At 36.8% G+C, this 27,213-nt stretch overlaps 1 protein-coding gene across 1 annotated transcript in view; it reads right to left on the reverse strand.

The window, feature by feature from the left end:
* Positions 1 to 25,713, reverse strand: part of EXOC4 (exocyst complex component 4) — a 795,814-nt gene extending 770,101 nt beyond the window's left edge. The window contains exon 1 of the mRNA XM_079150158.1: positions 25,557 to 25,713. Coding sequence (XP_079006284.1) covers positions 25,557 to 25,642 — 86 coding nt within the window. The 5' untranslated portion in view covers positions 25,643 to 25,713. The remainder of the gene's footprint in view (positions 1 to 25,556) is intronic.
* Between the last annotated feature and the right edge of the window lie 1,500 nt (positions 25,714 to 27,213).

The raw sequence follows: 27,213 nt of genomic DNA on the forward strand, positions 1-27,213 counted from the left end.
CACTTTTCCCCAACCCTAGACATTGTTATATAAAGGTGAGATGTTCAAACACCAGCCAAGGAAGAGAAAGTCAAGAGAAATGCCAAGTTGCCACAATTATGTCACTGGGCCATGGAAGCAGCCAGGTCTGAAGCCACCTTACCTCAAGACTTCTTGTTAGGGGAAATAATAAATACCTATTGTTTAAGTCACTTTCAGTTGGTCTTCTTTTATATGCAGCTGAAAGGGTACTGATAAAATTACTCGTACATTGAGGAACCACCTCCTAAAGAGCTCATTCCAATGACCTGAATTTCGTAGAACCCTCAGCAGCCTGGAAATAAGGTCACATCAATCTAAAATGCTACTGCTTAGGCAATAGCCTAAGTTGTGCTACAAGAGTCCCTGCATTTACTCTTCTTCAAACAGCATGAATAAGATTGATATGAATCAACAATAACCAGAGAATGCAAAAGATACACTTATTAAAAATCTTTCAATAACTTAGTTTGATACATGGGCCACAGATCTTTGTTTCCTCTATTATCTTTCTTGGATAATTTTTTTTAATTTAGTATTATAATCAGTGACAAAAAAAAAAAAAACTTTTCCTCTTATCGTTTGGCTGTGGTAATTTAGAGTTTCATTAAATTCCCTCAGATTTGTCAGCTTGTACATTCAGCCTGGTTTCTTTCATTTATCTTTTAATTTAGGGAGGGGGATATTTTAGGCTCTCAATGATGGAGGCAATCAATTATAAGTCCATCATTAGAACTGCTTTCAGAGATGGTATGTCAGCAAATCAATCACATATCCACTTCTAGATACTTGCAAGCAAAATACTGTACAACAGTCTTCTCCAAACTGTCATTCAGAGCAAGGATCTTAATTCATGAGCCACACGATATATAAAACTTCTTTTTCAATTTAGAAGAGAATTCAGGAGGCCAGTCTTTGACTACAATCCAACCTCCAAATGAAGTCTGTAAGTGTGATAGGCATGCCAAGAGGCCAAGTACTGCAGTAAAAGAAATGTAATGAATAAAAAGGCAAAAGCCACAAAGGACAGTGTGGGATACTCAAGAAATCAACATTACAGGGAACTATAAGTCAAATTAAGGAAGGGCTTTATCTTTATCATGCCAAATCCTGTTTCCTCATCTATAAACTGGTGATTCTACACCACACTACATCCAAGGTTATTTTTTGGGTAGAGAATACCACACTACTATTTCACTACTAAAGTAAATCAAAGTGAAAAATTCCAGGAAAACTTAGTTTCAAAGACAGAACTACCAAGATTACTTGCAATATTTGGTTACAGAGTAGCTGAGCATGTCTTCCACTTGTTTCTATGATACATAACTTTGCTCTTTAAATCTGAAACCTTCTAGGCTATTAATCTAAAGTGAAGCACAATCAGAAAATGCCTTCAATTTATCAACTGTCCCAAAGGTAAGAGTTCTGAGATTTTTAACTCTATCCTTTCCCCTTTGTAACATCAAGCAGTCACAGATTTTCAAAGCTACACTACATAAGTCTGCCATCGTGACAATGCTTTTCATAATTCTTTCTCTCCACCACTGTTTGAAGGAAACATGCCAAACATTTCACATTGTTTACCTTAACCAGTTAGAATTACCATTAAGGAAAATGTCAGGCCCAAAGAGGACACATTCTCCGGCGTCAGCTGTCACTGCAACATATTACTGGATCATTAGGAGTTATTTAGGAAATAGAAGGGGGTACTAAAATGAAGATTAGAGTGAAAATTGGGCCTATAGGGGATTTTTGCTGCTATTTTCATTTTTAGGGAAAATATTTGTGTAAGAAATATCCTGTGCCAGATATGCCCACCATTTGAAATTCACCATCTTGATGTAAACTAGGATGAATAACATTTTGTCGTTAGTCAAAAAAATTGTTATAGAACTCTGAGAGCACATAAAAAGTTATTTTTTAATCAGAGAAAAAGGCAGTAGGATAATAAAAATATTAACAGTCTCTAATATTTATATAGGCTTACTAGCTGCCAGGAAGCAGCTGTGTTGTACGTTTTATAGAATGTATGTGTAATCCCTCTGGAAGGGGTCCTGTTATTATCTTCCCCTCCCCCTTCTCACAGTGGAAGCAGCTGAGATTTGAAGAGGTTACACTAATTTACCATTCCTCACACAATGAGTGTAAGGGATAGTACAGAGATTTAAAACCCAGGTTGGTCTTTTGCAGATTATGTTCCAAACTGCCAGAGTCAAAATGCCTGGATAAGAATCCTGGCACTGCCACATTACCCATATGACCTCAATAATGGCATATCAATTTACTCATCTACAAAATGGAGACAATAAAGATACTTCCTTATAGGTTTATTGGTGAGAACTAAATTAGATGAAACTAGGCCTGGTATATCATTATCATTCAACAAATGTTACTTGTAGTTGTCAGCTATTATTTTTATACTAGTAGTAGCATAGATTGAGTATCCCTTATATGAAATTCTTGAGACCAGAAGTGCTTTGGATTTCAGATTTTGTAATGTATGTGTATGAAAACCAAGACACCTTGGGGAGGGGATTCAAGTCTAAAAATTGAAATTTGTGTTGCATGTATACCTTATACATATAGCCTAAAAGTAATTTTATACACTTAATTTTGTGTATGATAATAAGCTTCATGGTGTGGAATATTCCATTTGTAGCATCATGTCAGTGCTCAAAAAGTTTAGGATTTTGTAGTACTTCAGATTTCAGATTTTCAGATTAGGAACGCTCAACCTTTTAGCAGAAGCAGCAAATACAGCAGCATTTTTCCAGAATAAAACAGGAAGTGCATTTCTAGAGACAAATCCCACCACCCCAAAATACTAGACCACTTAGTGCTGGGCATGAGACTTAACTCCTCTAACTCCTACTTTTCATTAATGTCAAGAATTGTGAAGAGTCTAAGACTTTATCCTATTTGCAACCTAGCAAGTTAGCCGGCCAAAGCTCCATTGCTCTTGACAGAAGGTACAAATTCCAGAGAGACTTTAGTCAGAGACTAAAGACTTTGCTACTCACAGCATAGTAAGCAGCATGAGAATCAGCATAACTGTTATCAGCCCAATGGAGATTAGGCAGGCAGTACCAAAAGGACGCCTGACCCACAAAGGAAGTTCCTGGAGAAGAATCCTGCAAAAGCCTAGATCTTTTATATGGGGCTGAAAACATACTTACCCTTTAATCTGGAGGGACAGACTATCTTTCAAGGTTGTTTGTGAAGCAAACATCCTTAACAAGATAGTCTAAAACAAAAAGTGCTCAGTGCTTTGCTCACAAGAACCTCAGAAAAACAATGGATCCAAAGAGAACTGTCTTCCAACAATAATGAAACCTAAGTCACTGAGTTCCTTTAAGAACTGAATGACATCGTGGGTGGTAAGGATTCATTTCTAAAGTCTGTTTTCTTTTCCGAAGAATGAGAAGAGAAATACAACGTCTCACAAAGTAAATATATGGAAAATGAATGAATGATAGACCATAAACTCATGAAGCAGAAAGCTTCTAAAGTTCTCACTCATACCAGCAAAACCCAGCAATTTCAGTGTGGGATTATCTTACTTTAAAACAGTCACTTAAACTGAACTAAGAGTAGGGTATACAGAACATCTGTCACCTAGCTCATCCCACCGGCCAGGTCAGGAATCTCTCTTCATCTTCTAAGCCTCTGTGTGATGTGAAACTCACTAGCTCACAGAGCAATTCATTGCAATTTTGAACTCTATTTGTTATAAAGCCTTTCATTAAAATAAAATAACCATCTTTACAATTCTACCCATTTATCCTAATTCCTTTTCAGTAACACAAAATAAGCCTGTTCCCTCTTCCATAAAACATCCCCTCCAACGTCTCCAACTGTTTCTTCCATGTCGTGTCTCCCAAGGAATCTACCAGCCTTGTTGCTGTCCTCTGAAGTTCCCTCAAAAACAGCTGACACTCTCACAGAACTTGTTGTGGGTCAGGCATTAATCTAAGTGGTTTAAACATTATTCATTTATTCCTGATAACAACTCTATGAGGTAGGTACCATTATTATCCCTCTTTTTAAAGATGATGAGATTAAGCTGTTTGTTCAAGACACAGAGATTTTAAGTAGCATGATCAGAACTTGAACCTGGGCCATCTGGCTCCAGAGTTCAGCTCATAAGGGCCTCAACAATTCTGCTTTTCAAAATGTGCCTAGAACTGAACACAACTGCCAATAGATTAGGTATGAAATGTCCCCTGAAGACCCCTGTGTTGAAGGACTGGTCTCTAGCCCTCCACACTACCGGAAGGTAGTTGAACCTTTAGGGCTGGGACCTAATGGAATGAAGTTAGGTCACTGGGGGCAGGCTCTTGAAGGAGATACTGGGGTTCTAGCCCCTCCTCTCTTTCTTTTCACTTCCTGGCTGCCATGAGGCAAACAAGCCTCCTCTTCCACATGCTCCTGCCACAAAGTTTTGTAACGCCATAGGCCCAAAGCAAAATACCAGGTAACCATGGGCTGAAGTCTCTAAATGAGCCAACAGAAATCTTTTCTCCTCTTATGTCGATTATTTTGTCAGTGACTGAAAGCTGCCTGACATAATAACAAACTTCCAAACTGAAAGAGGATTTCATATTCTATTAAATGGACTCTATATTCCAAATAATCTAGCCTAAAACCACATTGTATTTTTAAAAACATAGAATCCAAAAATAATCTGACATCCCTTTGGCAGTAAACCCTGATAAGCCAGCTCTCACTCATCTTCTACTTGTGAAATTTTAAAATAAAATGCAAAAGTTTACGTTCAACCCTGTCTCCTGTTGGAAAAAGAAGGTAAAAGTGAGGCACAAGTACAAATTCTTGCGTGTCTATAATACAACAGGCAATGCAGTTATTTTGTATACATAAGAGAACCCTCAAAATAGTGTAGTGAGTTGGATAGTACCATCACCCTTTCCACAGCTAGGGAATCGGAGGCTCAGAGAAGTAAAGTAATCTGCCCACATACACACAGTTAATAATGCCAGAGTGGAATTAAAGTATATCTATCCTTAACTCCAAAGTCCATGCTCTTTCTTCTATAGATGTTACAAAATCCTATCTTACCTGCCTTCAACAACCAAGATGCAGAATTACATCCTAACTCTGCTATAGCACACATGTAAGGAGAAGAGTAGACAGCTAGACATGGACCCTCAGCACCGAGCAGCCTTTTTTTTTTTTTTTTTTTTTTTGGCGGTCCTAGGGATAGAACACAGGGCCTCATGATTGCAGGACAAGCACTCTACCAACTGAGCTATATCTCCAGTCCCAACCAATCAGCTTTTTAAGTACTAACAGTCTTGAATCTGGAGGTTTTAAAGCATGAGCTAAAAGACATGAGCTGGTCTAGGGATATAACTGTAGTAGAGCACTTGACTAGCATGTGCAAGGGCTGAGTTCCATTCTTAGCACTGTAAAAAATAAAAAATAAAAACAATTAAAGACAAGAGCAAAGCCAAATGATTTTAAATTGCCATTCCAAGATGCATTCCAATTACTGAATCATTCTTTAAATTTTTTCCATTCCTACCTCAAAACAATTATGATTTACAAACTATTGTCAAGTTCATGGAGAATAAACCAGGCTGCAGTGAAGCTGGACACAGAGACATTTCTGGATCACTAAGAATTTTTCACAAAGACAGCTCTGATATTTTACATGATGAATTACATCTCTAACCATGACTAATTAATCCCCAGAAAGGAATTTATTTACCTAATGGGTTAAAAGGGCCACAGTACATTCAGCTACTGTGAACAAATCCATTGGAACAACAATGTTATGTGGTTCCAGTGGATTCACAAACTATCAGATCCAAGAGAATCCTATAAACAAATATTAAAATCCAGAGTAAATAACTGGAGATTGAAAACTGAATTTATCTATTTCCTTTTCTTATACTAGCTTCCGTATTTCAGTTGGCCGGTCAAATGTTTTGAAAAGAAAATAACTAGTCACCATCACTGGTTCCTTCTTATGGAGCAATTTTGCCTTCAGTTTGGACTTAATAGGGTAATGGAGTCCAGACAGGAGAAAGCACATGAAAGTCGATATTACTCTTTTAAAAGACAAAAAGGAAGATCAAAAAGAAAAAAACACCTATGAAAATAAGGTTAGTCACCAAAAAGTGACCCATCACTCAAGGAGAATAATAGCTTTCAGTCAAAGACAGAATAAAAGGATGCAAAATAGAAAAAAAAAAAAAAAAAAACACTACAAATCTAGAATGCTACCATTAGGAACACACCAGAAAACTTCTTCTACCCTCATCAAATAAATCAAACAAGAGGCAGTCATGTAAACATCAAATGGACACAAGTTCTGGAATGCACAAATACAGATTTAAACAGGGCTCTGCAACTTTAAACTACTTGACCTTGGGCAAGTTACTTAATCTCTCTGGGACTGTTTTTTCCTTATAAAACAGGCACCTCACCAGGATGTAAAAGGGATTGGAGAGGTGTGTGAATGTGCTTTGTAAAATATAGAATATATAGAAGTTCAGCTTTTTAAAAAACTATTGGCTGATACATTATTAGAAACAAAATTTTTAAATCTTATGAGTCATGTTATTAACACAAATCATCTAAAGCCTCCCCCATTCTAAAGTTCTTGAGGATATTAATCTATGAACTGAGATCAAAACTTTTCTGTGTATTATTATAGTCCCTGGTACATCAAGTGTTTAGTAAAAGCTACATGAGCAGCTGCAAGATGCAGAATCTGGTGAGGTCACAAAGACAACTCCCTGCCTTAGGATATAATTGCAACTAAATTATCTCACAGGAAGAAATGCCTCCTCAAAAATCTCTATGCAAGGACAAGCAATAATTACAGTGCCCCTATTTAATTCATTGAATCACTGAACAAATATTTATTAAGCATCTATTACTTACCAGGCACAGTTCTAAGGAGCTAAAGATACAGCAGTAAAGAAAGCCAATCATCCCTCATGAAGCTTGCATTTCAGTTAGAAGAAGTCAATAAAGCATAGAAGCAGACTGTAGCTGGGGAGTCCAGGAAGGACCTCTCAGATGAAGACGGCATTTGGCTAGAGTTTGCTAGGAAGTGAGGAAGAAAGTCAGGCACTATCTAGGGAAGCTGATTCCACAGACAACAGAATAGAAGATGCACAGGCCCTGAAGGAGGACATGTTCAGCATGTTCGAGAAAATGGGAACAGCAAGGAAGTTAATGCGGTTTTACAGATTCCAGGAGAGTTACAACGACAGTAGAGGTCAAGGAGGAAAGTGGGGGCCAAACCCAGCTCAACTTTGTAGGATTTTACTCTGGGTGTTCCTTTAAGCCACTTAGAGGTTAGCATGCAGCCAAAGAGCCGTAACTTCACAACCAGCATTTATTGGTGAAACTGAAGAACAATATTTACATTCAAATTTCATCTTATTATATCCCACCTCTAAAATAAAACTGAGATGGTTTGTGCAAGAATATAAATGATAAAATGAAAATATACATGACAAAATGGGACTACAGAGATGTAGGACAAAGCACAAGCTGGTCATATGGCCAAGAATGGTTTATATGAAATGAGCCCCTGATGTAAATCTGAGTCTTCAAGTAGTCAAGGCAAAAAGGGAAACAGTGTCATAATTCTCCATCTCAAAAAGACAGACTCCAGGTCCTCTAAGGAAACAAACTTTATACTAGTCTAAATTCTAAAAGAAATCTTTTTCTTAAAATAAGTAACATTATCAAACAGCAAATGATGTCCTCAACAGCCCTCTGAAAACAAAGTAACAAATTTTACATCACTATTTCTTTTGAGTTCCTTCAGGAATATAACATTAAAATCAACTTGGGCTGAAAGGTTTTGAAAGACTGAATGTGGTCTATGTGTGAAGTTTTTCAATGATTCATTTTAATCTAAGGATAGAATTTAAGGAATTTATAAAACTAAATGGATCAAATTGTTTTATTAATTTCCCCTCTCAGCAAACCTTTTGTTAGTTCAAGTCAACCAGCGAGCAACTCTTTGAAATAGTGCACAGTATAAGTGTTGGTATGAGAGGGCTATCAGAAGACTATTAAATTTCATAAGCCAGAAATCATACAGTAAGGTTGACAACTGATGGTGATAAATTAAGAGACTAACCAGGGATTTTGCCTGGACCTCAAGATTATCAGCAAGTGATGACAGAATATCATTTTGGAAGCAGTTTAAGGTATGTTTATCAAGTAATAAAGAGTTCCTAAGGTATACCTGTTATATCCTGAAATCCTCCATCCTCCCACATACAAGTATATTGAAACCTCAGCCCTCAATGTGACTGTATTTGGAGAGAGAGTCTATGAAGGAGATATAAAGGTTGAGGTCAGGGAGGGGCTATCTCAGAAGAGGCAGCAGAGAGCCCTCCTCCACACTCTCCCAGAGGAAAGGCCACGTGAGGACACAGCAAGGAGGAGGCCACCTACAAGCCAGGCAGAGGCATCACCAGAAACTCATCCTGAGACTCCAGAACTGTGACAAAACACTTTCCATTGTTTATCCCATACAGTTTCTGGTATTTTCTGACAACCTTACACCATATCATGAAACATCAGCAATGTTATGTGGTTTGGTTAAAATCTCAGGCAGGGCCTATATCATCCACCATTTGCCTGCCTCTTGCCGGTCCATCACCTGCCTTTCACCTACCCATCACCCTCCACCCAAGGTTCACCTCCCGATGGTCTGACAGCTGCCAGCAGACTGACCACAGACCGCCAGTGGAGCACCAGCTGCCTGCTGTTGCCTGGAAGTTCTCTGTCACAGTACCTGCAGGTTTGGTTACACGTGGCTGCTGCCATTTTGAGACAACAGCCAGGCCCCATAGACCCCTGGCTGGACTGACTGAGCCCCATCTCCAGGATCCCTCAGCCCCACCGATCACTCCCTGCCTTTGGGGCCCTCACATCGACTGACTGCTCCCTGCCGCCAGGACCCCCAGACCAACTGACTGCATCCTATCACCAGGACCCCAGACTGACTAATTGCACCTGGCCTCCAGGATCCCACAACCACACCAAACACACCTGACCTTCAGGAACCCTGCCTGACCAACGGCACACCGCCTCTAGGACCTCCAGCCGACCACGTCCACAACCTGAGCTGCAGCTCCCCATTTGCCAACACATTTTGAAGCCAGAGTGGCCATCTTGGATAATCCTGGAAGCCATAGCTCCGATCTTTAGCTGGGGCAAATCCCATCCTGAGACACCTGCTGGAGGCTTGAAGCTCATTGTCAGGTACCTCTCATGCATCACGCTACTGAAGACTGGGAGGTTTGAATACTATATGACAGTTATACTGCAGATTTTCTTGCTTCTCCTATTGAACAATCTTAAGTTTTTATTTTCTTTATTATTATTATTTTTTTTGGCTTTTACTTTTGTTTACCTGTTCCCTCAGAGTCTCTTTCTCCATTTTTGCATGCTAACATCCAATTCCTTTTGATTACACTTTCACCCTTTCTATTATCTAGAACTTCTGTATATTCTTTTCTTATCCCATTAACAGCCACATCCTACATCCCTCTGCATCCTCTTTGTCCTCCATTAGAAACTGCAGACCTTATTGCAAATCTGTTTGTTATACTGAAGATAATATTTGAACTCATTCTGTTTATTATGACAATTTTGTTATTGTCCTCATAGGGGCTATTTGGTCTAGGATTGCATAGTGTCTGAATTGGGCACTGCTAATATTGATCTCCCCTTAAAGAAAGGGTTTTGGAAACCTATAGGGCCACTATAAGCCTACAGGGGGAAATCTGCAATATCCCAAATCTGCACTGCTAGAGGGGAAGATACATGAACAACATGAAAAAACAAGGGAAGAAAATGATCCAAACAAATCTAGATTCTATATTAAAGGAATCCAATGACAGTATGTTAGAAGAAATGTCAGAAAAGGACTTCAGATTATACATGATTAAGATGACTCGTGAAGCAAAGGATGAGTTAAGAGAGCAAATGCAGGCAATGATTGATAATACCAATAAGCAATTGAAAGAGCAACTGCAGGAAGCAAAAGATCATTTCAACAAAGAGATAGAGATTCCCCAAAAAAAAAAAAACAAACGGAAATTCTTGAAATGAAGGAAACAATAAACCAAATAAAAAACTCAATGGAAAGCATCACCAAAAGACTAGACCACTTGGAAGACAGAACCTCAGACAATGAAGACAAAATATTTAATCTTGAAAATAAAATTGCCCAAACAGAGAAGATGGTAAGAAATCATGAACAAAATCTCCAAGACCTATGGATCATGAAAAGACCAAATTTAAGAATTATTGGGATTGAGGAAGACACAGAGGTACAAACCAAAGGAATGAATAACCTATTCAATGAAATAATATCAGAAAATTTCCCAAACCTCAAGAATGAAATGGAAAATCAAATACAAGAGGCTTACAGAACAACAAATGCACAGAATCACAACAGATCCACACCAAGGCACATTATAATGAAAATGCCTAATATTCAAAATAAAGATAGGATCTTGAAGGCCGCAAGAGAAAAGCATCAGATTACATACAGGGAGAGACCAATACGGATAGCAGCTGACTTCTCAACCCAGACCCTAAAAGCTAGAAGGGCCTGGACTAACATATTTCAAGCTCTGAAAGAACATGGTTGCCAACCAAGAATCCTATACTCAGCAAAACTAACCTTCAGATTTGAAGATGAAATAAAATCCTTCCATGATAAACAAAAGTTCAAAGAATTTATAAATAGAAAGCCTGCACTTCAGAATGTTCTCAACAAAATATTCCATGAGGAGGAAATGAAAAACAACAATGTAGGTCAGCAAAGGGAGGAACTACCTTAGAGAAAAACCACTCAAAGGAGAAACCAAGCCAACTTAAAAACCAAAAATAAACCCAAATGACTGGGAATACAAATCATATCTCAATAATAACCCTGAACGTTAATGGCCTAAACTCATTAATCAAAAGACACAGACTGGCATAATGGACTAAAAAGAAAGACCCAACAATATGCTGCCTGCAAGAGACTCATCTCATAGAAAAAGACATCCACAGACTAAAGGTGAAAGAATGGGAAAAAACCTACCACACACATGGACTCAGTAAAAAAGCAGGGGTTTCCATCCTTATATCAGATAAAGTGGACTTCAAGCCAAAGTTAGTCAGAAGGGATAAAGAGGACATTTCACACTGCTTAAGGGAAACATAAATCAGGAAGACATAACAATAGTAAATATTTATGCCCCAAACAATGGTGCATCCCTGTACATCAAACAAATCCTTCTCAATTTCAGGAATCAAATAGACCACAACACAATAATTCTGGGTGACTTTAACGCACCGCTGTCACCACTGGATAGTGTTTCAAACAAAAACCAACCAAAGAAACCACAGAACTCAATAACACAATCAATAACCTAGACTTAATAGACATATATAGAATATTCCATCCATCAACAAGCGGATTCACTTTCTTCTCAGCAGCACATGGAACCTTCTCGAAAATAGACCATGTGTTATGCCACAAAGCAGCCCTTAGGAAATGCAAAAAAAAATAGAGATACTGCCTTGTGTTCTATCAGACCATAATGGACTGAGAGTAGAAATCAATGACAAAGTAAAAAACAGAAATTACTCCCACACCTGGAGACTAAATAATATGCTAATGAATGAAACATGGATAACAAAAAAACATCAGGGAGGAGATAAAAAAATTCTTAGAGGTCAATGAGAATGACGATACAACATATCAAAATCTCTGGGACACTATGAAAGTGGTACTAAGAGGAAAATTCATTGCATGGAGCACATTTCAGAAAAGAATGAAAAGTCAACAACTAAATGACCTAATATTACAGCTCAAAGCCCTAGAAAAAGAGGAACAGAATAACAGCAAAAGTAGTAGAAGACAGGAAATAATTAAAATCAGAGCTGAAATCAATGAAATTGAAACAAAAGAAACTACTCAAAAAATTGACAAAAGTTGGTTCTTTGAGAAAGTAAGCAAAATAGATAAACCCTTAGCCACACTAACAAAGAGAAGAGAAAACTCAAATTACTAAAATTTATAATTAAAAAGGAAATATCACGACAGACACCACTGAGATACATAACATAATGAGAAGTTACTTCAAAAATCTGTATTCCAACAAAATAGAAACTACCGAAGACATTGACAAATTTCTAGAGACATACGCTCCTCCCAAACTGAACCAGGAGGACATACACGATTTAAACAGATCAATATCAAGCAATGAAATAGAAGAAGCCATTAAAAATCTACCATCCAAGAAAAGCTCAGGACCAGACAGATTCTCAGCCGAGTTCTACAAGACCTTCAAAGAAGAACTCATTCCAATACTTCTCAAAGTATTCCAAGAAATAGAAAAGGAGGGAACCCTACCAAACTCATTCTATGAAGCTAATATCACCCTCAAACCCAAACCAGGAAAAGACACATCAAGGAAAGAAAATTTTAGACCAATATCCTTGATGAATATAGATGCTAAAATCCTTAACAAAATATTGGCAAACCGTATCCAAAAACATATTAAGAAAATTGTGCATCACGATCAAGTGGGGTTCATCCCTGGAATGCAAGGATGGTTTAACATCCATAAATCAATAAACGTAATCCATCATGTCAACAGACTTAAGGATAAGAATCATATGGTTATTTCAATTGACGCAGAAAAAGCGTTCGACAAAATACAACATGCCTTCATGCTCAAAACACTAGAAAAAACAGAGATAGTAGGAACATACCTCAACATTGTAAAGGCTATTTATGCTAAGCCCATGGCCAACATCATTCTTAATGGAGAAAAACTGAAACCATTCCCTTTAAAAATGGGTACGAGACAGGGATGTCCTCTTTCACCACTTCTATTCAACCTTGTCCTCAAAACTCTAGCCAGAGCAATTAGACAGACTAAAGAAATTAAAGGGATACGAATAGGAAAAGAGGAACTTAAGCTGTCACTGTTTGCAGATGACATGATTCTATATTTAGAGGATCCAAAAAACTCCTCCAGAAAACTTCTAGACCTCATCAATGAATTCAGCAAAATAGCAGGCTATAAAATCAACACACATAAATCTAAAGCATTTTTATATGCAAGCGATGAAACATCTGAAAGGGAAATGAGGAAAAGAACTCCATTTGCAACAGCCTCAAAAAAAAAAAAAAAAAATACTTGGGAATCAATTTAACCAAAGAGGTAAAAGATCTCTACAATGAAAACTACAAAACATTGAAGAAAGACATTGAGGAAGACCTTAGAAGATGGAAAGATCTCCCATGTTCTTCGATAGGCAGAATTAATAGTCAAAATGGCCATACTACCAAAAGTACTATACAAATTCAATGCAATTCCAATTAAAATCCCAACGATGTACCTTACAGAAATAGAGCAAGCAATCATGAAATTCATCTGGAAGAATAAGAAACCCAGAATAGCTAAAGCAATCCTTAGCAGGAAGAGTGAAACAGGGGGTATCGCAATACCAGAACTTCAACTATACTACAAAGCAATAGTAACAAAAACAGCATGGTACTGGCACCAAAAGAGACAGGTAGATCAATGGTACAGAATAGAGGACATGGACAGAAACCCAAATAAATACAATTTTCTCATACTAGACAAAGGCGCCAAACATATGCAATGGAGAAAAGATAGCCTCGTCAACAAATGGTGCTGGGAAAACTGGAAAACCATATGCAGCAGAATGAAATTAAACCCTTATCTCTCACCATGCACAAAACTCAACTCAAAATGGACCATGGACCTTGGAATCAGACCTGAGACCCTGCATCTTATAGAAGAAAAAGTAGGTCCAAATCTTGAACATGTTGGCTTAGGATCAGACTTCCTTAGCAGGACTCCCATAGCACAAGAAATAAGAGCAAGAATCAGTAATTGTGATAGATTCTAACTAAAAACCTTTCTCTCAGCAAAGGAAACTATCAGTAATGTGAAAAGAGAACTTACAGAGTGGGAGAAAATCTTTGCCACTCATACTTCAGATAGAGCACTAATTTCCAGAATATATAAAGAACTCAAAAAACTCTACACCAAGAATACAAATAACCCAATCAACAAATGGGCTAAGGAAGTGAACAGATGCTTCACAGAAGATCTACAAGCAATCAACAGATATATGAAAAAATGTCCAACATCTCTAGTAATAAGAGAAATGTAAATCAAAACTCCACTAAGATTCCATCTCACCCCAATTAGAATGGCGGTTATCAAGAATACAAGCAACAGTAGGTGTTGGAGAGGATGTGGGGAGAAAGGTACAGATTGTGGAAGCAACCTAGACATCCTTCAATTGATGAATGGATAAAGAAACTGTGGTATATATATATACAATGGAATATTACTCAGCTATAAAGAATAATAAAATTATGGCATTTGCAGGCAAATGGATTAAATTGGAGAATATCATGCTAAGTGAGATAAGCCAATCTCAAAAAACCAAAGGACCAATGATCTCGCTGATAAGCGGATGATGACACATAATGGGGGGTGGGAGGGAGGCAAGAATGGAGGAAGGAGGGACTGTATAGAGGGAAAAGAGGGGTGTGAGGGGTGGGGGGGAAGGAAAAAATAACAGAATGAATCAAACATCATTACCCTATGTAAATGTATGATTACACAAATGGTATGCCGTTACTCCATGTACAAACAGAAACAACATGTATCCCATTTGTTTACAATAAAAATAAATTTTAAAAAATCTCAGGCAGATGTTATTAGTTAGCCTCCTTGGCCATAAACAACACAGATTCTTGGCAAATCCACAAGAATTAGCTGCCTAATACAAATGCGGATAACTAAACTAATTAACCTGGTATAAGAAATATTTAATGTAATACACCTGAATTTTGGTGACACCTGCAGAATGATTAGCATTAAATTGTGCTTTCTGAAAACAGTTAATGAGCTTGATTGTTTACTAACGGCATTCCTTGTTGGCATCCAATGACCTGTCTTCCAGAAATAATAAAGATTAACAAAACAATTAATGGAAATCCCTTCAAGCAACTCAGAAAAACTAATTACAAGTAAGGCTTCACATATCCAAAAATCACTTATCAGGAAACAACAGCTCTTTAGAGTACAATCTACAGAAAGAATCAAATCTCCTCAGTGACCCTCCATTTTGAAAAGTCCTCAAAACGGGCCTCTGAGGAAACCAACTGATGTCGCAGAGCCCCTGAAATTTCTGCTCATCAAGCACCTGAGCACACCAGTCAGTGCTACCTTCCTTCTTTGAGGACAATTCTAATTTATTTTACTTGCATACTGAAAAGAGCATGAGACAGGAGTCATCTTTATTTACAAAATATTTTAATATTATCACAAGGCAGAAGCTAAGTATGGTTAAATTCTCAATGAATGCTCAAGTGTTAGCTAGTTTCAGAACCTCATTCCAAGTAGGGAAAAAAAAAAAAAAGGTATTATCTTACTAATCCATCCAGAACATAATATTCCTTTTTCTAACTGATCCTGACACACACACACAGCTGACACGACTCTATAAAATGTGAATCCTTTTTTCTTTCCCAAACTGCTTTTATTCAGGAGACCTTTGGTTATACTATTAGATCTATTTAGCTCTACCTCAAAGTGGGAGAGTCAGATTTTCTTTTCCTTTAAAATATGAAACAACCCATCTAAGAAATGCCTGACAGCAACGTATGCCTATAAGATCAGCACGGAAACTCAGGACGTTTCCACATGAGTGGAGTGAAAACCACAAACTGAAGAGGAGCAAAGGAGACTACTAAGAACATAAGCACTCAACAAGCTGGGGAAGACTTATGAACCTATTATACTAAGCAGGACACTTTGTACATGAACAGTCTGTAAATGCTTCCAGTGAGTTATAAAAATAAGAGAAGCTCATCATAATTCCAAGTTTGCATAAAAAATTTCTCATTAAAGAAATCTTGGAGATGTGTTATCACTGTGTAATCACCTAAGATAGGGCTTCACTCAAAGCACAAGCAAATCTACATTACATTTTTAAATCAGATTTTATTATATTGAATTACACATTGTGATTGCTTGTTTCTTAATTATGTCTTATTAGAGCCCACAAAATACAAGATAAACCCATCCCAATTGATAGCAATTCACAATAACAAGTTCCTCTCAAAAAGTTTTTGATACACAAGAACAGCATTCCTTAACAGCACAGAGATTCATGTAATATCAAGTGACAGTACATAATTTCTGCTTTAGAGTCAATTGAAAATTCACTGGTGTCTTGTTTCAGACAGCACTTAGGGCTGACTACTACTACACCCTACAGACACAGTTTTTCAATATTTCAATTAACTCAGTTATACAGAATACTTCAGGGGACAAAAAGCTGTAAGTGTTTCTGCTGACAAAAACCATTACTTGAAATTAAGTCAAATCACCCACTCTGACATCAAAGTCAACTTAAAATGTGCCCCTACACTTCCTTAACCAAATCCCAGCTCTTTTCTTACTTGCATTTTAAGTCCCTCATCCTTCTTTAAGGCACTGTCCATGGTGACCTTATTTCCTGGTGAGTTTCTAAGAAACAGTTTTGCAAAATATTAATAGGCTGGATGTGGTCAAACACATTTTGGAAATTCTGGGTTACACAAATTGGAGCTGGTTTCTGTAACTGCAGACATCCATAAGACTAATATGTTAACATACATGGTGTGGGGGGTGACAGAATATAAAGAATATATTTTAAAGCATTTCTGTAACTTATTAACCTATAGGAACTGTTTCCTATGCCTTTACCCCTTAGCATAGGTGTACAGACACAAACTTTTTCTTTTCTTTTTTTTAATATTTTGCGGTACCGTGGGTTAAACTCAGGCCTCAGGGCATACTAGGCAAGCACCACAGAGCTACATTCTCAGTCCTAACACATTCACTTTTAAGGAAATTTTCAACCATGTACAAAAATTAAGAGACTTGTCAAAAAAATAAAAAATATAAAGCACAGCTTCAATAGTCATCTACACAGTCCACTCTTGCTCCATCTATACCCTTACTGACTCTAACCCTCCTCTCCAATTACTTCACAGCAAATCTCAGACATGGTATCATTTCTATATTTTCAGTACATGTGTATATAAGAACAGTGCTTTTTTAAACAACATAACCATAATACCATTATTTTAGCTAAAAATATTAACAATTCCAATTGGCTTTTTTATCTTTACTTCTCCAAATACATTATGTTCTAAGGGCAACTTAAACTTCTCATGCTTTCAAATCATCTGGGACTCTTACTAAAATGCTGATTCAGATCAGGTGGTTCAGGTGGTGCCTAAGATCATACATTCCTAGCAAGCTCTCAAATGACATTTTGAATATAAAATAATGTCTCTGATTATATTCAGTACAGTGATAGGCACCAAGTTTTAAATGGAAAAACATCTTTTGAATTATGTTCTACTTTATTTTTGGCAAGCATTTTACAAATACTTTTTAAAGAATAAATAAAAGTCAAAAAAAATTTTTCATACTAATCTTGAAATGTTTCATTTTCTTATCAACAGTGTCAAATGTAAAAAAAGAATGTTCCCTTATTACTTTGTGCTAAATTGTGAGTTCCCATGTTTTTCAAGGTTAAGTTCCCAGTACATAAAGAACTGGCTACTAGTTTAAGGATCAAGTTCATTTCATAGCTTGACAACAGTGAACAAAACTTTAAATCTAAAAATCAACAGAGTATAAGACTGTAATAGGGAACAGAGAATAGTGAGACAAAATCAGCCCTAGACTAAACGTTGTTCTGCTCCTAAGTAGTCCTAGAATTTTACACTTAGAATAAGACCTAAAAAGACCAAACTGATTCCAATTCAACCACAGCCCAGAAAAAAGCTCAAGATTTTTATAGGAACACAAAAATATCCAAAACCAATATCCAACAAGATAAAATATACAATGTCCATCATCTAATCAAAAAGTATAAGACATATAAAGGGGAAAAATAATCAATGGAAACTAATCCAGAAATGACACAAATGATAGAGTTAGTAGCAATGAAATTGAGTTATAAAATACCTGTGTTTCATACATTAAAGAAGATATAAATAAAATTAAGGATACTAGCAGAGAAATGATACTTTTTAAAGACCCAAATAAAACTTCCAGAGACGAAAACTAGAATCTAAATTAAAAATTATATTAGATGAAATTAACAACATATTAGGAACTGGGGAAGAACAGTGAATTAAAAGGCACAACAATACAAACTATACAAAATACAAGAGAAAAAATTGGAAAAAATGAGTATTAGTATTTAAGGAATAATGACATAATCTGAAATGGTCTAAAATACTTAAGAGATAAATCTGACCAAAAATGTATGAGTCCTATACACTGAAATCTACCAAAAAAAAAAAAAAAAAAAATCAGAGAATTATAAGTCAAATTAAATGGAAAGATACACCCCCTTTCATAAACCAGAAGACTCAATATTGTCAATTCCACTATACTTTTAATACAATTCCAACAAAATCCCAGGTTTTATTGTAAAAACCAGCTCATTCTAAAATTCATATGGAAATGTAAAGGACCTAGAATATCCAAAACAACTTTGAAAAAATAGAATGATGTATGTCTGTCTTGGAGACTTATAAAAGCAATAATCAAGACTGCGGTATGTCATCAAGATAGACAGACATGAGTGGAACAGTCTACAGAGTCAAGAAACAGACCCACATAAATAAGGTGACCTGATTTTTTACAAAAGTACAGAAGATAACACATTGAAGAATGGACAGGCTTTTCAGCAAATGGAACCACTGGATATTCTCACACACAAAGAAATACACTGGAAAAAGTGAAAAGGAAAGAACATTATAGGAGGTTGGAAGTGTCCTATAACTTCATGTGTTCAGGTAAAAATTCATCAAACCATATACTTAAGATTTGACCCTTTACTACATATCTCAAAAAGGAAGGCAAAGTCAGCATGTAAAATAAGATTCCATATTTCATAAAATATTATTTCTATCTATCCATTCAGCATTTTATACACATACACACACATGAAAAAGAAAAAAAGAAATCTAGAGTTAGATTCACCCATTTTCAATGATGATAACTGCTAGAAAATAAAATTTGGAATAATGTCTTCATCTTCAATTTTTATCATATTTATCATTTGAATTGTTTATCATGAGCATAATAATTGTATAAAACTGAAGTAATTTTTGTATTAAACTGGAAGCAATGATATTATCAGTAGTTAATTCTGTGTGAAGAGAATATAGGTGTTTTCCCCACTTAAAACTACACTCTAGGGGCTGGGGCTGTAGCTCAGCAGTAAAGCACTTGCCTTGTATGTGTGAGGCACTGGATTTGATCCTCAGAACTACATAAAAATAAATAAATGAAATAAAGGTATTGTGACCATCTACAACTAAAAAAAATTATTTAAAAAAACTATACTTATGTAACTATAGGTTATTCAGCTATATAAAACTTTTGTTATGCTAAGAAAATGTTACATTTGTTTAATCACAACTACTAAACCTTTGTATATTCATGGAAAGAATCCATATGAAAACCTGAAAAAGAATATAAGCAGTGGCTCAGGAGGCTGAGGGAGGAGGACTGCGAGTTCAAAGCCAGTCTCAGCAACTAGACCCTGTCTCAAAATTAAAAATAAAAAGGACTGGGGATATGGCTCAATGATTAAGTGCCCCTGGGTCCAATCTCTGGTACAAAAGAACAAAACAAAACAAAAAACTAGGTAGTATTTTGGGAAATGACTGGTCAGTGTTCCTCTTTTATGTGTCTATACAAATTTGTACATGTAATTTTTTCAAAGGACAACAAGGATATCTAGGCAAAAACATCCTTTCTTGTTTGTAAAATATTTTGAATTTCATCTAATGGTCTACATTTTGTGTTCCTATTTTTTAATGTTTTATACACAAACAAATATAGACATAGACACAGATATTTAAATCTAGTTTCTTTAAATGAATCTCAAATGATCAAACAGTTGCCATCTGAATTCAGCCGCATAAGGTTTTCTAGTTACAAAGAAAATGTTCTAACATAGAATTAATCAAACACTCTTGTCAACCTGACAAGAATATTTCTGGTGGAAAAGTCACATTATATCTTTGTTATTATCTGGAAATTTTCTTAAAATCAAGTTTTTAACCAAAGAAGTAACAGATCCTACAAATGGATATTTGACTTACTTCTCTGTGCTTTTATATACTCATCTCATTTAATGCACCCCTCTACCACAGATTAAATTATCATTCCATTTCACAAATGAGAACTAAGGCACAGGATTTTACTTAACTGGTCCAAGGTTACATGGGTAATACAGTAAATATCTATCCAACCATACAAAAACACATATGTACGTCTTCACCTAACTAAAATAGTTTGAAAAAACTTGACCAGATTACCAAATATTAAAACTACATGACTCAAATCCTTTAAGAAATTCCAATGTTAACAATCACACATGGGGTAACTAAGACATGGATCCCCAAGATATTAATTCTGCATGTTCAGCCAGATATGGTTTTACTTCCACATCTATTGTCGAATGCCCCAGAACTTCTGAAAGTTTATGAGGTGTTTGGTCTCTATGTATTCCAATAGTAACTTTCAGGCACTGCATCACTAGCATCAAGACTGCGAGGATACAAGAAGAAGTAGAAACCTAAAGGTCATGATGAAATGGGCTCAAATGAAGAGATGATGCTGGAAACAACATTAACACCTAACACAACTTCCAGGACTCAGCTGGGATCAGTGACCACATTCCTTTCCCATCACAAACTCTGTCATGAACCTCAAAGTTATTTGTTCAAAGTCCTGATCAAAGCCTGGGCCCCTTCAACAAAGCTGACTTTGAATTAACTGCAGGCTGACCAAAATACACTCTGAGGAGGAAGGAAATTTAACTGGTGTCTACAATAAAGGATGTTGAAAGTTTTTGAAATTTCAACTTCTGTGAAGGCATAAAAGTTGATGGAAATGTGAGCCTTCAGCTGCCTTCAATTCTCCTTGACATCCAGAGCCAGAGTCTATCTACAAATAAGGTTTCCTTAAGTCACAACTAAAGTTTGTTTCCCCAATTAAACTGGCTATTACAGGCCAACTTACAAAGGAGAGAGGTAACATTTAATTGGAAAACAAATCACCTAACAGTGAGTGGTAGACACATTTCCCAATTAAAAATCTGACAGGAATTCACAAATATAAGACAACATCTCCAAAATGCCATCTTGCTTCTTTGCCCAAGTAGAGAGGCTGCCTCTTCCAACTCCACATCAAACCAAAGGTGGGGGGAAGATGTCGGGGGTGTGTATGCATGGGCATGCATGCAAACTGCCCAAACTGTACATCAGCAGGCAATCAGGACTCTGTCCACCCAATTAGTTCCATTTTAAAGAGCCAAGAGCAAGATTTAAACCCCAACTATGCAGTTAGCAGCAGCTTCCAAGAGACTAAATCCCAAGCACCTCTGTCTCCTCACCAGAGCCCTTCCTCATAGGTCCGAGGACCTCCTCTGTAAAGCCCTGAAAGTCTATCCTTTAAAGCATCTGACTGTCCTGAAATATTTTTATCCAGTAATTTTTGAATGATTAGGAATTTTTATTTATGAGTCTTAGATACTTAACAAACATACATCTATCAAATATAATACTTGTGCTACAATTACACTACATCTTTAAATTATTTTGGTCTTCAAATGCTTTAAAGTGATGAACTATCATAAGTGCAAAATACAGTCATCATTTAATTATTTAGTACCACTGCAGGATATAGTGATGAGACTTAGATATTCCCCTTATCTACACCTACTCTGTCCTTACATTAAAACTTTTCTATCTCTATTTCCTTTTTTTTTTAATCTGGTATTAAAAGATGAATGCAATAATAAATGCTGTTCCAACTGTTAGGAATAGCATTTTAAAAACAATATAAAGTATTGCAAGGAAATGACATTTTTTACATATCTAAGCAAAAGAACTGAAAAAGAATTTTGAACATTCAAAAAAGAAAAATAACTGCTCAGTGACATAAAAAGATAAAGCTAATCTGATCGAATTTTTCAAAAGACAGTGGACTTTATCACTAACAAGTAATTTATTTTGTGAAAAAATGATAGTAATACATGAAAGAGAACCAGCATGTACCTGGTACCTCTTCACGAATGCTCAGACTTTATAAACATAAGCCTAAAATGGAGTTTTCTTTTTGAGGCTTGTTGCCAAAGCAACCAGTAGAGCTATAGTCTTTGAGAAGAATTTGAAAAAAGGTTCAAGATAGGAGGAGTTTTTGTTTGAGAAATTAAGAATCATGAATAGAATGTTGCAAGAAGGATAACATATAGGATACAAAATGAACAGAGATACAAGGCAGCCTCTTTAGAGTTACAACACAATTTACTAACAAAAACTCTATTTCCCCTTCTAGTCTTCCCTGTGGGACCCTCCCCTTACCCGGGACCCTCCCCTTACCCCGAATCCTTAACACTGAAGTAATTCTGTCATTCTCCTCTCATTTACTGCCATTTTTAAAGAAATTTAAACCACAGGGTAAGTTCAAAAGCACATCAGAAGGGAAAAAATAACAGAATGAATCAAACAACATTACCCTATGTAAATTTATGATTACACAAATGGTATGCCTTTACGCCATGTACAGAGAAACAACATGTATCCCATTTGTTTACAATAAAAATTAAAAAAAAAAAAGCACATCAGAAAGGAAACAAGGAGAGTGTTAGCAACAAACATCCTTACTTCAAAGTTTCCTGTGACTCAAAGAAATGTTGAAACACAAACACCAACAATCAGCACTAACAACATCCAATTGTATGTTCACATGTAACTCTGAACCCCAATCTTCACTAAACCTGCCCAGAATGGTAGCTCTGGACACCCACCAATACCACATTGCAATGAACACGACAATAGTGTTATCAAGAGCTCTGAGGTGGTCAAGAGTAAGGGGGAAAAATGAAAAGAAGTAATTCACAACAGAATTAAAAGCAAAAAATTCCCAGGCCCAAATCATGGTAATAAAGGTCACGGATTAGAATAAGAGATGGATGAATAACCACAAAATCACACTGCATACCATCTGGCAGAGTCCACCTCAAGAACACAAAGCAATGGTCCACCAAAGGCAAAGTATGTTTCTGAGTCAGTATCAGTAAAAAAAAGCTTTTGATTTTTATGCTTTTTTCAAGTATCAGACATTTAGAGTATATTTAACTGGCATTGAAGATTTCTTCCAACTGACATAAAGCATAAAAAAAGGAACAACCTCCAGGATCAAAAGAACATAAATGAGAATGGAACCTTTGTATATAGCTGCTTCCTTCCCTGAACCCTACTCTACTTTCTTTGGAAGTAACCACTCCTTCCATAACATTCCTGCATGCCCATAGTGTTTCATCTCTCTCTTCTGTCATGTCATTTTATCCCCCAGACAGACCCTCAAGGATAATATTGCTGGTTCGCTTTTGCAAAACTCAGGGGATTCACTCAACAAAATCTTACAAAGTATATAATAAACGCCATGCAGTCTATTAAAAACTAGCACTTAAGTGAACGTTGACTATGAGGCAGAAAAAATAAACAAATTAAAAATATAATCCATTATATAAATAATTCATTTATTATAATTTCAGAGAGAACTATGAAGATTCCAGTTGGAATTTTAGACTAATAAGACACATCTATACAAGCAAGAATGTGCGCCTTTACAGCCACAAAAAACAGCATTTCCAAATTCAAATGTGAATTTATTGACTCTGATAAGCACTTTAAAACTGCTTATAATAATTATATCAAGTAAAGAGATACAATTTAAGATAGTAATTGTATCAGTCTGAAATTACAGAATGATGATATTCCAATCATGCACAAGTAGGAAACAATGTCTATGGAATTATGGAATCATAATTATGTAAATATATTGTAGAATATAGGCTTAATGTAAAATATTAAATATTTAACAAACAATGCTTTATGTAGGACAAATTAAACAATGAATAAATATGATAAAATGTTTAAAAAAATTTTTTTAAAAACCAATATTTCCTGTTTGGCCTACCAAGTATATTAAGTATTTCCAAAGAGAAGAGTTATTCTCCTAGTTGTAAAAGAAAATTGATAATGATTTAACAGGATAAAATCTTAAACTTGAGTCTCCTAAACAAGATCCAGAAAATGGGTCTTTATTAGTCCTTGATTGGTAAACTGTTCTTTGATAAATGCCAGGCATGGTGGCACATGTCTATAATCCCAGCAACTTTGGAGGATGAGGCAGGAGGATCACAGGTCTGAGGCCAGTCTGGGCAACTTAGACTCTGTCTCAAAACAAAATATTTAAAAAGGTTAGTTTAGGGAAGACAGCGATACAGTTTGGTGGTAAAGCACCCTTGGGTTCAACACCCCATACTGCAAAAAATAATGAAAGTTTGATGTATGTATTCATTCAAGTGCTTAGTACCTACCAGATAATGATGAGTCCTGAGTTTTGAAAAAGATGCTCAGACCAAATTATGTGTGGTGTGCATATAAGAATATGTAATAAGTCTCACTAATACGTAAAATTATAACACATTGGTGAAAATCTTTTTAAAATAAAAATTTCAGGACATACCAGGAGCCTTCCAAGAACTCAGAAGTTTAGCATGGGGGGTGGGGGGATGGCACAAAGCAGTGTTTGTTTCATGGAAAATATATGACTTGAAATTCAAGTGCCAACAATGTAAAAACATGTCACGTTACTTTTAATTTGGGTTGTTTTTAGTCGTTCCCTGCATCATCCTTAACGGAACTCAATTTCACTTTTTCTTTTTAAGAGTTCCTAAAAGGTTCCATACCCATTCTCATCCTAATGTGGCAAGGAGGAGGTGAAGGATAATCTGAAACCTTGCTTCGTTTTGTTGTTTAGGAATAGGTTGGCAGAAAATGGGAATAACAAAAATGGAAAACGATGTGTGCCTTCAAACCCACGGCACTTTTACCAGCCCACGGCCGACTTGCACGTGGGGCTGTGGGTTCACAGGTGGTGGAAAGTGACCAGAGTTGAACAAGCTGCAACTCGTGACAGGAGTCTCTGGTCTTACGGGCCTTACACCCGAATTCAGGAAACAAGTCGTCTTCCTCAGAAAGCGCTGATAAAGCAACCCATCAATCAAGGTTTTATCAATGGATGAACACACCTTCACCTGGCTCTGTCCACCAAACCCAAACTGCGTGCTTTTAGGGTCCAGGGAACCTACAGAGGCTGCCCCTACAGGCTGTGAAGCGGGGCTCCTCCCTCTAAGCCCTGCCCCGGAGAAAAGGGGGTTACTTCTGGGGTCGGAAAGCCGGGAACTGCTGGGGCCCTGGGAAGGGCTGGGGGAGGCAGGGAGGAAAGGAAAGGGTCTGCAGGGTGGAACCCAGCGAACCCTTCTCCCTTCCACAGCGGAGGTCGAGCCGCTGCCCCGGTCCCCTGACGCTGCCTCCTGCCTCCTGCCTCCCTCACCTGATCACAGAGATGAGCAGCCCCGAAGGGTCTTTGCTTTTGCTGACTGTGCTTCTGTACTTCCCACCAGCTGCTTCTGCCGCCATCTTGGCACGGAGGGAAAGGCCGGTGGGCTTGACAGAACCAAGCAGACGGAGCGTGAACTCCGTTGTTGACCCCGCTGGAGCCTCCACCAATGGGAGGAGGGGAACCCAGAGGGGCGGAAGTGGAAAGTCCAATCACTGGGGCGAGGAGGCGGGACTTGGGCGGCAAACCCTGATGCGGAGGCGCGCGTGTTCGCTCTTAGCATTGTGGGAATTGTAGTTCTCCTTCCGCGGCCCCTGGGCACACGGAAAAACTTAACCAGGGCAACTTTGACTCTTGCAAGGCGTGGCTACGTTTATATCTATTCAAGCCTTAGCCTTTTTTTTTTTTCAGTTTATTTGCTTATAGAATTGTATTAGGCTTTTAATCAAATCTATCTGATGGCTTCAAAATGTATATGTAAATATATGTGTTGAAATGAAAGGGATTCTATGCTTGATGTCTATGAGCAGAATTTTTACTTTAAACGTGATTTTTTATTAAAATTCACTCAATGTGAAAATGAATAGAAATGTTTTCCTTGGTGTTTTCTAAAACTGAATGTTTCTACATTCATTTTATGTGTAAGTTCAATTCTTTCCAGTGGGTTTTTCAATTTTTTTAATTTTAATTTTTATTTGTTCTAATTCGTTAGGACATGACAGAAGAATACATTTCGATTCATTGTACACGAATGGAGCACAACTATTCATTTCTCTAGTTGTACATGATGTAGAGTCCGTACTATTCGTTCAATCATACAAGTACCTAAGCTAATGATGTCAATCTCCTTCCACCATCTTTCCCACTCCCCTGCCCCTCTAGTGTTCCCAAATTTCCAGATAATCTGAAAAAACATTCATGCAGTAATACACAAATAAATGTTGATAAAGAGAGTAAAACTGAAAAAAATTGACCAGATTGGAGATTCCTTTCCTTTCCAAACTAAATAAATAAGATAGTAGTAATAACGCACATTTGTGCTTCGTTATGTTTTACCACTTAGTTTGTAAATGTTTTCTACATTAACTCCACTGACATAGTCATTAATTCAGAAGTCTGAATGAACACAGCACCAGGATTAGAATGTTTCTGAAAAGTGAGTAGAGTGAGGAACAAAAACAAATGTTGAGAGGGAAATAAGGAGGTGATTTGCTAATAGCAGTAGATGGAAGAGCTGCAGAAATGAACAGAAAGCTATGCATAAGCTTTCTGGGTTCTTAAGCTATACCTAAGTTTCTTGGGTTGTAGAGCACTTGTTCCTAAAGAAATGCGGATAACAGATAAAATACTGAAGTTATTGAAACAAGTGTTTTTAAATAAATTATTATGGGAAAATAACGCAGGCGCTCGAAATCATAAACAATTGTTCTGGATTAAAATAATTTCATATTATAAGCATTTTGTGATAAATGCAGGATATAAAATTAAATAATTCGTAAAGAAAGAGCCTATGGCTAATAATGCAGATTGTAGGCCAGGGGAAAAGCATACAGTCATCTCAATTGATGGAGAAAAATCTTTGTCAAATGCAGCATGCTATCATAATAAAAACTCAGGGAAAACTGGAAATATAAGGGAACGTCTTCAACAT

This window comes from Sciurus vulgaris, assembly GCF_902686455.1.
Source record: "Sciurus vulgaris genome assembly, chromosome: 8".
Lineage (NCBI taxonomy): Eukaryota > Metazoa > Chordata > Mammalia > Rodentia > Sciuridae > Sciurus > Sciurus vulgaris.